Genomic DNA, 15,671 nt, shown 5'->3' with positions numbered 1-15,671 from the left:
ATTCATTCATTTTTAAAGCCCAGTATTCGATATGTAGCAATTAAATTTTCTCTAAATCCAGTTAACATTTTACGCAATTGATTTTTTTCTTAAAATACCGTTTTTGTATTAAAAAATTAAGTTTTTCTTCAAAATAATTATATGGCTTTGAAAGAAAAGAGTTATTATTTTTAAGATTAGGAGTTATAAAAAACTATAAAAATCGTATGTATTTTATAAAAAACAAAAAAATATCCAATATACATTCTTTAAAAAAATCTGGCGTGGAGAGACGTGTTACCTGTCCGGCGGTCGGCCGCTGGTTGAATTCTGTGTTTGCAAGGACTGCGATGTTTGAAAATGATGCAGAATGCATTGAAACACGAGTCGCAATACATTTTAAGAAATATTGATTTATACCAAGTTAGAACTTAAGTTATTTTGTTTTGATGAAAGTGGAAAACTTACATCAGCCATAAATGTACAGAGGTGCATCAGGCGTCGAATGGCCTTCTGTTGCGGTGGTAGCGGTCGCCCACGCGGCCGCACTCGAGATGACTGAGCGGCCGACATGCGGTACGCCAGGCCCAGCTCATTGTTCAATACTGGCTTGGATGAATTCACCTGCACAAAATGCCGTATAAATAAATTCCATACTATCCAAATTTTTCATATACTTATAGTTTTCAAACAAGAATACTACAAGTGTACATTTAACCTTTCCGGGAGTACATTAATTGATGTCCGACTTTCTCGGGAGAATGGGTTCTTTTTGCATATTTTTTCTTCAAACCCTTATCCACACCCGATGGCCCATAGGGCACTGCGTCATACAAACGCAGTGTTATCTTGATTATTAATACATGAAGGAAAAGTGATCAGCCCTCTGCTTCAGGCACTTACCAGTCGAGGGTAATATTGAATAAATATTAGAGTGAAAAAATCGCTTATATTTATTTGACCCCCCCCCTCGGAATTGAATCCGGGACCTCCAGTACCGGACATACTACGTAGGCAGACATTACATTTTTTACATTTAAAAAAAATATATGAAATTTATGTATTATGAAGATATAAATTATGTAAAAAAAAAAATCTTTTTGAATAAATCTCTTTCTCTTTATGACAAAATTACATAAAAATATTCAGATGTCATTGCTATACAAGTTACATCACACAAACTGACAGACGGACTTTGACGTTTATAAACGTATTCACAGAAATAGTATAAAATTTAAGTATTTTCGTAAAATAATAAAAACACAAATATTTTTCCTTTTATTTTAATTTAAAAAAATATTATTTGTAGCACTTATTATAAGTTAACTTAACAAAAATTATTTTATTTAAAAAGTTTCGCCTACCTGAGTCACATTCCCGTCCTTATTTCCATCAGCGTGGCGGAAGCATGTGAAGGGGCACCGGAAGGCCGGGCTCACGTCGCTGGCGTAGGTCACACCCGGCAGCGGGTAGTCGTCCCAGTCCAGGAAGCACGCCTCCAGCGCGGGGTGGAAGCCCGGGAAGGCCTCGCAGCCGGGCGGGGCGGGCAGTGGCGCGACCATGGCTGGGGCCGTCGCGCGCCCCGTGCCCCCGCCACGGGACCCGAGCCCCATGTGTGTCGCGCGGGACTTGGACACCTTAACATTTGTTTATTCAAAAATAGTTGAGAATAATGGTTGAGTGGAAATGCGATGACTGACCATTCTCTGCAAATGTCTGCACTATTCCGTGTCTGTCTGCTGTGCTGGTCGGGGTTGTGGGCGTCTGTGTACCAACGTCGGGTCTGAATCGGATCTAGCTGACTAATTGAACTAAATACTAATCCCTTTCACTGCCTACACCGGGGTACTTCTAGAAAATTTGGTGACAGATTTACAAACTTGTATTTATTTAGATTGGCAGTGACAGATATATTGAAAGCTTTTAAATGTAAATTCACAGTAAAATCGGGATAAAATTTTATATTGTGTCACATTTTTAATAAATTTCGTAACTTAGTTTAAAAAAATTGTTTTGCAAGAGCAGATCTGTCAGGAAGCCTAGATGCTTCTGTATCAGATCTGGGCATGCGGTGGGACAGCTTTCAATAGTCAAAAATAGTAAAAGAAATAAAATTTTGTAATTCATCTTCTTCTTCTTCTTGGTGTAGGCTCTGTGGCCAGTTCTTAAGAAAGATTAGTAGCCTCCTGCGATATTTCTTTTAATTCTTTGATTTCTAAATAATATGAAGAATATCCTAATAAAAAAAATCTATACAATTTCCTAAAACATGGGTTGGCAAAGTGTGCCCTGAGCCGCATGCGGCTCTTTTGGCCTTTTAAATGCAGCTCCGGCACAAATATGCGCGGAAGGCTCTTCCACTCTATGTATCCATGCGAACAATCATTTTCAAGCATGAACCTTATTGAAAGCAAACTGAGATACCATCTTATCGACGAGAACCTGGAAATGTGCTAAAAATAACGACATACAAACGTAACTTGATCAAACTTTGCAAGGACATTTGCAATAAGTAATGTTTTTATGGACACCTTACTTTCAAAAGATTTTTCTCAATGAATAAAATCCTTATGTCGCTCACTCCTTTCAAGAACGTCATAAATCAAAAAACGTCAATTTTCAGTTGTGCATATTTTCGGAATGCCCAGAAAATGTACTATATCCCAGAAAAAGAGGCATATTTTTAACTTAATATTTACCCGCTACAGGGCAGAAAGTGTTGTTTTTGAATTTTGAAGAAAAGGTATTGATTAATTTTTTTTTTAAATAAACTAAATATTTTTCAAATGGAGAAAAAACCTTCAGGTTTTACCTAAAAAGATATGTTGCACAGTAAAAATTTCAGTGAGTGGCTTGATATTTATTTTTAATACATTGTATTATATTTTCAAACTTTAAAAACGTTCTCCTGAAAAATCAAGTATTTTGATTTATGACGTTCTTGAAAGGAGTGAGTGATGTGTGAAATCAAGTTTTTTTAGTGTACCCGTAATTTTAAAACGGTATAAAATAATAATGAAGGTATACTAGAATTTCAAATAGATTTGACTTTGAAGAAAAATTTTAATCATTGTAATGTACATATTTGGCCATATGGCTAAAAAGTTTGCCGGCAACTATCTTAAAAAATCAACTAAAACAACAAACAAAGGTCTTGCTGCAATGAGAAATTTGTAAAAAAAAAATTGTGAAATTTGTAAACCTATCAGCGAAATCTAAACTGGCAGTACACAACGGAGTCCTGGTTCGAACCCTAATGTATGGAGTAAAAATGTAAGGACCCTAAGTGAAACATGGAGTTGGCAAAAGAAGGATGAAAGTAGACTGAATGCAGTCAAAACGCGATCTCTCAGAAGAATGTGCGGCAAAACGATGTATGATAGATGTTCGAATAGTGAAATAAGGAAGGAATGCAAAGCTGAGACAAGTATTATCGATAAAATTAAGAAAGGTTTGTTGAGGATGGTTTGGACATGTAGAACGAATGAGTGAGGAAAGAATGGAAAAACAAATTTATGAGGCAAATGTAATTGGAAAAAGGAGCAGAGGAAGACCGAGAAAAACTTAACACGATCAAGTATGCCAAATACTTGAAGAAAGTGGTCAGATTAGGAGTCGAAACTATAGGCGGGTATGTATGAGTAGATGCATGAACGTGGAAGAGGCGATGAATGTTTGCAAGGACAGAGTGGTGTGGCGTTCTATTCTCTCTGCCTACCCATGAGGGGAAGCGGCGTAATGGTTAGTTAGTTAGTTAGAAATTTGTAAGATGAATGTAAAAATATATGTATATTTATTATTTTGGATGTTTGAACTCATTATTAATGCCGGATTCATTAAACAGGTCACCTTGTCCAGTATCTTGAGGTGCCAGTGCGTGAACTGCGCGTGCAGCAGGTCCCTCTCGTCGGGCGCCAGGCCCGGGTTGAGCGCGGCGAGGCGCCACAGGGCCACGATCTCGTCGCACAGCGAGGAGCACGCGTGCTGCGACGTGTGCGAGTTGCCCCCGCCGCCGCCGCCCCCCGACCCCATGCGCCCGCTCGAGCTGCCGCCATTGGCCCACATCATCAGCGACACCTTCGTGTTGTACCACCACACCAGGATCTGCCGATTCAACGTTATTTCAATTTCAATATGTTTATTCAATAAATAATCAATATCATAACAAATTATAACATTTACAACATTTTGAGTGTGTCCAAATGCTTGTTCACACAAGTATTTGAACAAGTATTTGGACACACTCAAAATGTTGTAAAAAATTATCTGGTCAAATTATAAGCTTAAATAATAAAAATGAAAATGATATTTTCTGGCGTTTCTCATGTGTGTGATTATAATCCAGGATTCGGACCTCACATATTAATAAAAGAGTTTCTGCTCAATAAAAAGCTTCTTCTCATCTCACAAATAGATGTCTCTAGTGAAGTTCTAGTGATTCAAGAATAATGTTTCAAAATTGGTTCATATATACAGAACTTCCAAGACATTGAGTAGTGTGGTTGTCAATAATGGGTAGAATTGGTGAATGTTACACGTGTGTAAAGTGATCACTTAAACCAGCCTATGACGGTCGTCAGCCCCGTAAATGCCCAGACTTCCATATTCTTCTTCATCTTTGATGAGATGTCAAAAAAATAATAAAAACTTTCCACATGCAACGGTGAAAACTCTCCGATCTATAACAGGAAACACATTGTGAGACCTTTTAAGTGTGAGTGTATACTTTTAATATTAAACTAACATAAACAATTACTTTTGACATATAATTTAGTTTTCATATTTTCTATAACAAATTTTGTGACAACCCTGCACCATGAACACTTCATTTTATGATTATGGATAAATGACTGAACGACAGAAGAAGTGGCGCGCTCTTCATTTATTTGGCAAGTTTTATAAATAAACTTTAATACACTTTAATAACTATATATTTAGGTTTTATTTTTGTCGTAAAATTTGCGGCATGCTGGGTACCGCCATATATGTATCTGCCGGCAGTTAACCGGTTAAATTTTTAAAAATATTTTTTTGTTACCTGTTCACAAGCCATGCACTCCTCGGTGATGATCTGCAGCAGCGGCACGGCGTTGCGGTCTCCCCGCTTGAACATCTCCCTGACGATGGCCAGCAAGTTCCACATCCCCTCGGGCTCCCGTCCTCGCAACGGCCGCAGGAGGGAGGACCACTCGGCGGCGGCCGGCGGCGCTGTCGTGCTCAAGTAGTTGACATCGCTAAAACGATTAACAAATGTTAAAACCAGTGGTGACTTGATTGCTAATCATATAAAAGCAAAGTGATTCGTATGACAAAGTGTGGTCTACCAGTCTGTTGATGTCGGCTATGAGAAAAAGTGCCGGGTTGCGATCCTGTGGTTAGTGTCGCGGGACTCTTAAGTCAGAGTTTCTCGGCTCGAACCCACTCTACCACAATTTGATACCTATTTCTAATAATGAGCCGCTTAGGCTCACAGAAATAGTATGAAATTGAAATATTTGTGTAAATAATAAAACACACAAAAATTTTACTTTTTTTAAAAAATAAAAAAAAGTCTAGTCGCTGGTCAAATAAAATACATATGGAAAAAACTATATACATAGTTGTTATTTTATTATATAAGCAATAAACTTTTTTAATTTAAGTTTTACTTAGTAAATACTATTATACTATAATTAATACTATTATACTATTATTCCTTTCCTAAAATCTGGCGGTGTCAAAAGTCTGCGTAATCAGAGGGCATGTATGACTAGATGTATGGCTGTGAAGGAGGCGAGGAGTGTATGTCAGGACAGAAGAGTGTGGGGTTCCATCCTCTCTGCCTACCCCTGCGGAGAAACGCCGTGATGGTAGTAGTAGCAGTAGTAGTACTATTATTTAAAATCTATTGTGATAAGTGTTTCGACGCTTTCCGCATTATTTTCAAACACGTTAATTAATGAAATTATTATTTATTTATTTATTTATTTATTTATTTATTTTATTTTATTTTATTTATTTGGGAATTGTACAGCTTGTAAAAGTATATAATAAAAAATAGTTACATTTAAAAAAAAAAAAAGCCAATTACACAATTCCACATTTATGTTATAATAATAATGATCAAAAACATCACTAGATAAAAAATAAAATAAAAAAGAGTTGGAGTGTGTGTGTGTAAGGAAGGGAGTAAAAGGGTAAAGGTATGGTATGATTTTATAGGAAGGATTCATTAAGTGTCTTGTTGTAAGTGTCCATGATTCTGTTTAGGGTGGTATTTTGTAAGAAGAATTAAATAATAAACAGTAACCTGAAGACGATGGGCGCCGGGACGCAGAACTTGATGAGGATCTTGTTGATGTAATACCCCACCCATAACCTAACTAGGTTATTGGTGGAGAGTAAACAGAGCATGACAACTTTCTACTAACATCTGTTTTAATTGTAGCTATGTGTTTTCCAAAAATATCAATGTCATTAAATGTCTTGTCGTAAGTGTCCATGATTCTGTTAAGGGTGGTATTTTGTAAGAAGATTAAATAGTAAACAGTAACCTGAAGACGATGGGCGCCGGGACGCAGACCTTGATGAGGATCTTGTTGATGTAATACCCCACCCATAACCTAACTAGGTTATTGGTGGAGAGTAAACAGAGCATGACAACTTTCTACTAACATCTGTTTTAATTGTAGCTATGTGTTTTCCAAAAATATCAATGTCATTAAATGTCTTGTCGTAAGTGTCCATGATTCTGTTAAGGGTGGTATTTTGTAAGAAGATTAAATAGTAAACAGTAACCTGAAGACGATAGGCGCCGGGACGCAGAACTTGATGAGGATCTTGTTGATGTTGTCGTGCAGCGTGCGCTCGTCCAGGTACCACCAGGTCTGGTCGGTGGCGGAGGCCCCGGCCGTGGGGTCGGGCGCGCCGCACACCGTGTTGATGGCCGTGGGCTGCGCCGACAGCAGCTCGTCCAGCAGGCGCTGCGCCGTGGGCAGGATCTGCTGCGGCAGCGCCGAGATCAGGTACTGCGCGAACTTCTGCAGCTGGTCGCGCTGCAGCCGCTGCAGCGACTCCGACACGGGCGCCCGCAACGTCACGTGGGAGGACTGCGGACAGACGTTCCCACTCAATCACACTTCATAACTGATCCCAGTCTATCCCACCTCTGTTAACCAGGCGGGACGTATAAATACGTCCAACGTAAACAATATCGGGTAATTTGGTATTAATATTGAAGTGCAGACGGATACGTCTTGTTACACTTAACCTGTTAACCGGGAATACTGATTCACTCCGTGTCTTAAATTCATGTCGAGACATGTATGGATGACTAATACCTTTGTTGTTCGAAAAATGTACGTCCATATATATAATATAATAAACATATATTTCAAGGACGTATTCATATGTCCTACACGTACCCAATATTGTTTACGTTTGACGTATTTATGCGTCCCGCCCGGTTAACAGGTTAAGCAAATTGTTCTTCCAAAATTAAGTCCATTACTTCGGCTCAGAATATGTCCCTTCTGACCCTTATCCGCACCCAATGGTGCATAAGGCACTGCATTGTTTATAAGCAGTGTTATCCCGATCGTTAAATACACAAAGGAGAGGTGATTAGCTTTCCGCTTCAGGTACCAGTCCAGGGTCATATTAAATAAATATTAGACTTAAATTTCAAAAAAGAAGAAAGATTTACATACAACATTTTGAGTGTGTCCAAATACTTGTTCACAAAAATCTGGACTATCTCCAATTACAGGAGTTATTTTCATATTATGACCAGACGTCCATGTTCTTCTTCACCTTTGATGAATTGTCAAAAACTAATATATAGATTTACATGTTTACTCACCATGTGAATGCGGTGCAGGCATACTGCCACAATATGCGAACACCAGTATGCGGTAGACTGGCAGGTACAGTTGCAGGATGATATTCTACGACGGTCAAAGGTGACAGCCACGTTGAAGACATCGCGGGGTTCGGGCATAACAACGCTTGCTGACAGGTGAAAACCTAAAAGTGAAAATAAAAAATTGAAATACATTTTTATGATAAAAACTGTGACTATTATTGAACGTGTATCACAATAAACAACTTATTACTATGTGGTAAAATCTGTCCATTTTTAATTAATGTTTTACTTAGTAAAAACTACTATTTCTTAAAATCTACTATGACACATCATTCCGCATCATTTTCAAACACCGTATACAGTGTTTGAAAATGATGCGGAAAGTATCGAAACAAGTGTCACAGTAGATTTAAGAAATAGTGGTAATTACTAAGTAACTAATTACTAAACAAATTACAAGCTAGTGCCGCAATTCAGATGCAAAATTAATTTTATATTACCATCTTAGAACTAGAAATACATAGGAAGGTTTGCAGTAATTAATCTATCATAAGATCAATGCCACTTCAATATATATTAATTATTTAATTACAGCTAACCACATTGTAAATACTGATTCATTGGAAAATTTATATATATATATATGAATGAAAATTTATATAAATAAAAACATTTACATAGAATAATACCGCAAGAGACGCTTAATGAAATAGTAAAATGTAAATCTTTGACTCAGTCAATTGGAAAAATAAATAGATAATTTTGCTAATCGCCTCATAAAAAAAACAATTGGATACAAATAAAGGACTAAACGTAATCAACAAGTGAAAAAGAGGACTTAATTTTGTAAAAAATATTGGTAATTTAAAAGCAAATATAAAATGCTTTTTCATTTATACACCTGTATCTGGCTATTTTCCAGCAAAATTAGGCATGAACGTGGGAAATATTTTGATTTTCGGGAACAAAATCAGGCTCGTCATAAAATAGCTACATATATGTTTTCAATTAAAGATTAAATATTTTTTTTTAAATGCGATAAACATTTTGTTGATTTCTTTAGCTCACAAAATCAAAATATGTAGGTAAAATATAGAAAATTGTGAAAAAAAAACTCTTTCAGTTAAAAAATACATTTTCATAAAGTTTATTGTAATTTAGAAAAAAGTTTTTTCACTAAATTATAAATATACTCCTGACCTGACCGCTTTCAAGTATTTGACATACTTGAAATAATTTTAAGGCATTTTCAGGAAATCTTTGAGGGAATTTTTTAGACAATTTTTTACATAACTTTTGAAGCAATTTTTTTGGTAATTTTTTAGGCAATTTTTTAAAGCAATTTTATTTTTACATAATCTCGTGAAGAGGTTGTGTAAAACTAGTCAAAATTACAATTAAACTACAACAAGATCCGGTCAACTTTCCTAGTGCAATGGTTAGCTACCGTGCTGGAGGTCCCGGGTTCATATTCCAGGGGGGTCAAAAAATGCAGTAACTGCTACACCATGCAGGCGGACAAAATTAGTCCTTTACAAATTTTCCCTTACCAATCTGCAGTGGATCCTTGACGGCATGGTTCCTGTAGAGGTGGTCTCCCCGCTGGAACTCGTCAGCGGACCCGTTAGCCAGGCACGAGTAGAGGCGGATGTCCTCCTCGTTGTCAGCGAAGCTCCAGAACGCGATCCTCAGCTGCAGCTGCTCCGGCACGGGCGGGAACACCTGCTCCACCAGCTCGAATGGAATATGGGATGCGACACATCGAGCCGACAATTCAGTCAGCGACAGTACTATCGATTTCTCTGCAAGAATAAAAATTAAATTATTTTAATATGTTTCAATTAAGCATTATAATTAATCTGTTAACCGGGCGGGACGCATAAATATGTAAAACGTAAACAATATCGGGTACGGGTAGAACATACGAATAAGTCCTTGAAATATATGTTTATTATATTATATATATATGGACATATATTTTTCGAACAACAAAGGTATTAGTCATCCATACATGTCTCGACATGAATTTAAGACACAGAGTGAATCAGTATTCGCGCCCGTTACAAGTTGCGTAATTGGACAGCGGACCGCCCGGTTAACAGGTTAAATGTTTAAAGAATGTTTGCAAAAACAGAGTGGTGTGGCGTTCGATTCTCTCTGCCTACCCCTGCGGAGAAGCGGCACAATGGTAAGTTAGTTAGTTACTAAGCATGCCTCCAGATATTTCATGAAGGCTGTGCATTTAAAAAAAGGTAACCTAGCCTAAAAGACGATGTGAGTAAGAGTCACAACATTTTGAGTGTGTCCAAATCCTTGTTTACAAATCTGGATTATCTCCAATTAGGAGTTATTTTTTAAATTATTTTTTTAACATCTTCAACATAAATGTAGAAGAATATGGAAGTCTGGGTAAATACTCCCATACAACCGTTATAGACTGGTTTAAACCAGTCTATGACGGTTGTTAGCCTCGTAAATCCCCAGACTTCAATATTATTATTCATCTATGTTGAGATGTCAAAAAGGAATATTTAAAAAAAAGAAGTTGTTGAAATCCAACCAGTCTTAGTATTTACAGAGCTTTTGATAGTTATTGGCTGGTTTGAGTGATCAGATCATATTTTAAAAATAGGTGATACATGTGATTAAACTTGATATAATAAATGCTAAGGTATGTATTTACGCATATAAAACTGTTATATATTTGCTGCTGGGGAATGTACTAGCCATTTATTTTTAGAGTTGTTTTTCATATTAACACAGATGAAGAAGACTATGGTAGTCTGGGCACTTACGAGACTTACAATCGTCATACGCTTCTTTAAGTGATCACTTTACACACCAATTCTACCCATGAAACCACACTACTCAAATTCTTGGAACTTCTATATATGTATATATTGTTCAAATTCGAAACATACTGCTTGAATCACTAGAATTTCACTAGAGACATCTATTGGTGAGATGAAAGAAGAAAAAGTTGTTGATGAATTATTTAGAAAAACAATTCTTCTTCAAACCCTTTTCTGCACCCAATGGTGCATAGGGCACTGCATCGTATTGACGCAGTGTTATCTTGATCATAACTTACATGAAGGCAAGGTCATCACTCCTGATATTATTTCAATATAAAAAAAATTAAAAATTAAGAAAACCAAGATTTGTGGACAAGTCTTTGGAAATATTTAAAATGTTGTGAATAATATAACTGGTCAAATTATAAGCTGCATAAAAAATTAAATAATGTTTTCAAACGTTTCCCAGTATGCAAAAATAATCAAGGGTTTGGATCTTGCATACATCCAAATGAAAGGGTCTCTGCTAAATAAAAGCTTTCGCAATCCAATTTAGATGGCTGTTGTGAACTCATATGTACCGTGTCATGAGATTAATGGTATATCTAGGAAATCCAAAAATTTGATAAGTGTGGTTGTCAATCGTGAGTAGAATAGTAAATGTGGCATGTATGTAAAGTGATCACTTAACCAGCCTCTGACAGGTCATAAGCCCTGTAAATACCCAGACATCCATATTCTTCATGAATGTTGATATGCCAAAAAAGATATTCATTAAATTTCTCGTACAGAAAATAAGTACATATATTTTTTTTATTTAAACCCTTATCCGCACCTAATGGTGCATAGGGCACTGCGTCATATGAACGCAGTATTATCTTGATCTTTTACACATGAAGGAAAGGTGATCAGCCCTCCGCTTCAGGTACCAGTCCAGGGTAATATTGAATAAATATTAATAAAATAATAATAAAACCCTTATCCGCACCTCAATGGTGCATAGGGCACTGCGTCATAAACGCAGTGTTATGTTGATCGTTTACACATGAAGGAAAGGTGATCAGCCCTCCGCTTCAGGTACCAGTCCAGGGTAATATTGAATAAATATTACAGTGAAAAAATCACTTATATTTATTTTACCCCCCTTGGGAATCGAACCCGAACCTCCAGAACGGTAGCCGAGCGTGCTGACCATTACACTACGGAGGCGGACTCCTATTAAGAAACAATAGCTTCCAATCAACCAAAAACCAATTGGTGATACTAGTCAAAGTTTAAAGCTTATACAGTCGTTTGAAATTAATGGACGGATAGTATGTGTGTACATAAATAATAATGAAAAAATTCAATTAATCGCAATATGAATAAACAAATAATTACAACATTATATATTATTGAAACTGTAATTTGATGAAACCAAGAAAGGCAAAGGAAGAAGGATCAGGTAAGGAGTTGATCAATTAGTCTAAATTATACATTTGTTTGGAAAATCATTACAACAATCTTCTAATATCCCATAATTTAATCACAAATTTTTATCTTACAGGTTAAACTGAAGAACCCTGGAGCCAGTGTTTTAAAAAAATTGTGCTGCATAAATTACCCAAAATTATTAGAATTCTTATTTTTAGGGTAAATATAACAGTTTTTAATTCATACTCTCCAAGTTTGTAAAGTCGATGAAAAGGAAATAATTAAATTTACAGAGAAAAAAAAATATGTTGCCCTCAGTAAATTTTTCAGAAGACAGTTTATTTGGCTATTTTATATTCTAATTGAATAATATTTTATTTTAAGTTTTTTTTATTTCACATTTTTGTATGTGTATTGTTTATCAATAGAATTAAACAGTATAATTTATTGATTCTTAATGTTGCACATATCTTTGAATATCCTTTAAAATAATGACTTTGTAAGTTTACTGCAAGAACTCACAATTTGTTTGTTAATTATTGAAGCTAAAATGATCATTTACTTATTTTGCTGGATGAAAAACAAGATAATAAACCTTTTGGTGGGTGTCAATTTACATCTTTCATTAAACTTTTTCACTTGAAGTCATGCAAAATAACAAAAGAACTATTTTGGACAATAAACTAAACTTTGATCAAATTCCCCTTATTCACCATAGTTTTATTGTATAGTTTTCATGAACATAGTACTAGAAATAAGGATAAAATAAAAATACCATTTTTGAAAAAAAAAAGAGTCGCAAAATTGTTTAATGTATAAGGGTTTGAAAATGTATGATGAGATGCCTGAATGTGTGAAGAATGAAAAGAGTCTGAAAGAATTTTAAAATAAATGTTTGGTTTACTGTTAGAAGATGTAAATATATTTATATGATGCAAATTAAGTTTAAATAATAGTTTGTATTAGTTGTAATATAAGCTAACTAAAATTAAAAACAGTGTCATTTTATTTAAGACAAAAAGATTCATATGCCTTCTGAAGTCTTCAAATGATTTTGTCACTTATAATAAACAATTCACTTTCAATAAAACATACTGATTCTAAATGTACCTAAAAGCATTCAAAATGCAAACATGTGGCTTATCTCTGGGCCACAAACATGACAGAACTATTGTACAATACTTCTAACATAATTTTTCAAATTTACTGTCATAAATATTATTTGGTGATCAAGTTTTCTGTTTGACAGTTTCATAATTCTTCAAAAATTATACATATGGATTTTTTAAACTTAAAAGTTCATTTAGAAAAATCAAAATCTAACTAGTTTTATATTAAAAAGGAGTTTCATAAAGGACAGATTACTGATTCAATAAAACATTGTTGAGCCATCAGTTAAACACCTGCTCACTTGCACATACAAACTGCTTGCACATAAGTACATTAACCCAAACATATAAGAACAAAGGATTTTGTAAACATTTAACCAGTTCTGAGGAAACTTTAATGAACTAAAAATTAGAAGTGCGGGCGTGTATTTGAGAAGGAATAAGTGAAATTGTGTGATAATTATAGAATTCGCAGGTGATCCGATCTAGAATGACACGGCAAACCAGAGGGGCACACAAAGAAGTGAACCCACCTTCGTACTGTCTCCTCGAAGTGCCGACCCCGCAGGGGCCTTGGGGGCCCGGGGCCTGCCTCTTCCAGCCCCGCCAGTTGTTGGACAGACTCTCGGGCTCCGAGCTCCAGCTGCACAGCGAGTCCTCCTCGAACCTGTCCGAGTCGTCGAAGCTCGACGGGTCCCCTCCCGCATCTTCCCATCCCAGCACATCATCTACCACGTCGGCCTGCATCGCTCCTCTCCCTGCCCTGCCATCATTCCTCGCAGCGCCCGCCACTTTCGAACAATTTATTAAGGATACAGGTCACTACGGGTCGAATAATTTCGCCCTATCGACTTTTATATCCCGTGAGATGCGATCGAACTAGTGAAAACTCATTATACACCTCTTCAAAACATCCGATATGTGACCCGGGACTGGAAATATGACAACTTCCAACAATTTCTCTCTCATTAGCGCGAGAATCCACCTCTCCTATCCAATTTCGTACCCGTGAACTCCCCCACCGACTACAATAACAAATATGGCTGGCGAACTGCGAACACAAAAGATATTTCTTTTTTTCAGTTGTCAATATGTCGGTAGGTAAGAAAACTTTCAGGAATAAATAATGGAAAAGCTAATTTTATGTAATGGCAACTTTTATAAAAAGTTCTTGCTTCGATCACGAATTATTGCGACCATACAAAAGCATCCAATCCACAATTCCATGGGTAGGTGTATGATGCAATCACATAGTATGTACGAATTGCTTTGTACCAGGTGTATTTGGCGTAAACCAGGTGCAACCTTTAAATATCCGTAATTATCATTAGAAAATCTTGCTGTTTATAAAATTAAATGATCACGAAATGAAACAATGATTGATTTCATCGAAAATTCCGAGTCAATTAAGATGTCTTTTTATACAAAAATGTCCTACATTGCAGCATGCAATCAAGTACTTTTTAACATCAACTCCGCAGTATAAGGTGATCAAACGATCCAAATCAATTCGCTGAAACTATGAAGCAACCTCATTAAAAACAATGGGGAGAATTCGCATAAAATTCTAACTTATTTTTATTTTAGGGATAGGAAAAACAAAAACAAAAATTGGGAAAAACGCTATATTATTTTGCAACCTAGGCTTCATTGAGAATTCTTTATTTATTAGAATAGAATAGTTACGAAATTTTAACTGAAGCTGACTAGAGCTCCAACGACAACTTTAATGATAGTTACCGTTGATATGGGTATAAAATGAAAATACCTAGAATGGGATGTAAATAAAGTATGAAAAGATAATTCAAGCCCTCTCACCACATTTATCATGTCTTATGATTCGTTTTATAAGAATGTATTCTTTAAATATTTAATTAATAATATGGGATATTTGAGATTTCCTATGTAATCTCAAATCTTGGTAAATAAAAATTAGATTAACCCCTCAACGGATTGTTATACCAAATGAATTACTTGGATATTTCAAAAGTGGTAATTAAAATTAAATACAATGTGTAAAATGTTATGTCATAAGCTCTAAAATACCAAAGATTGCCAAATTCCTTCCTCCATTGAATATCTTCGTTTGTATTGTTGTACATTGTAAGCCCTCATCCGCACCTGATGGTGCATAGGGCACCGCATCATATAAACGCAATGTTATCTTGATCATTAAAACATAAAGGAAAGATGATTAGCCCTCCGCTTCAGGTACCAGTCCAGGATAGTATTGAATAAATATAAGAGTGAAAAAACCACTTATATTTATTTGACTCCCCCTGGGAATCGAACCCGGGATCTCCAGTACGGTAGCTGAGCGTGCTGACCATTGCGTATGACACTACGGAGGCGTTTGTATTGAGATATCAATAATCTGGACATAGTGATCTTCTTCTTCTTCTTCTCTTTAATGACTTTTCACCCTTTTTACTGTGTTGTAGCCAGTGTCGAGTTATTTTTTATTTACACTTTTTACATTTGAGTTTCAAGTGTTAGTAGGTGAGTGATCGTTTACTGATCGCTCAAGTAAAA

The 15,671-nt window shown here is 36.0% G+C and overlaps 1 protein-coding gene across 7 annotated transcripts in view; it reads right to left on the bottom strand.

Annotated features, from left to right (window-relative positions):
• Positions 1-14,194, bottom strand: part of LOC148312441 (zinc finger SWIM domain-containing protein 8 homolog) — a 41,066-nt gene extending 26,872 nt beyond the window's left edge. For 4 of the 7 annotated variants that reach the window (XM_088277282.1, XM_088277278.1, XM_088277280.1 and 1 more), the window contains exons 1-8: positions 13,673-14,192; positions 9,373-9,624; positions 7,820-7,983; positions 6,757-7,067; positions 5,018-5,213; positions 3,829-4,083; positions 1,344-1,616; positions 448-603 (exon numbers count right to left, since the gene is read on the bottom strand). In XM_088277282.1, the coding sequence (XP_088133408.1) occupies positions 448-603; positions 1,344-1,616; positions 3,829-4,083; positions 5,018-5,213; positions 6,757-7,067; positions 7,820-7,983; positions 9,373-9,624; positions 13,673-13,886 (1,821 nt within the window). In that variant the 5' untranslated portion in view covers positions 13,887-14,192. Of the gene's footprint in view, positions 1-447; positions 604-1,343; positions 1,617-3,828; positions 4,084-5,017; positions 5,214-6,268; positions 6,388-6,756; positions 7,068-7,819; positions 7,984-9,372; positions 9,625-13,672 lie in introns of those variants that run through there. The other 3 variants (XM_088277283.1, XM_088277281.1, XM_088277284.1) reach the window with 2 other exon arrangements.
• Positions 14,195-15,671: the final 1,477 nt, after the last annotated feature.

The sequence above is a fragment of the Brachycentrus maculatus genome, unplaced genomic scaffold (assembly GCF_059751285.1).
Source record: "Brachycentrus maculatus isolate JH-2025_06_01 unplaced genomic scaffold, ASM5975128v1 h1tg000040l, whole genome shotgun sequence".
In the NCBI taxonomy this organism is placed as follows: Eukaryota; Metazoa; Arthropoda; class Insecta; order Trichoptera; family Brachycentridae; genus Brachycentrus; species Brachycentrus maculatus.
The sequence above is the reverse complement of the archived record's forward strand: the minus strand, read 5'-3'. Positions and strand labels throughout refer to the sequence as shown.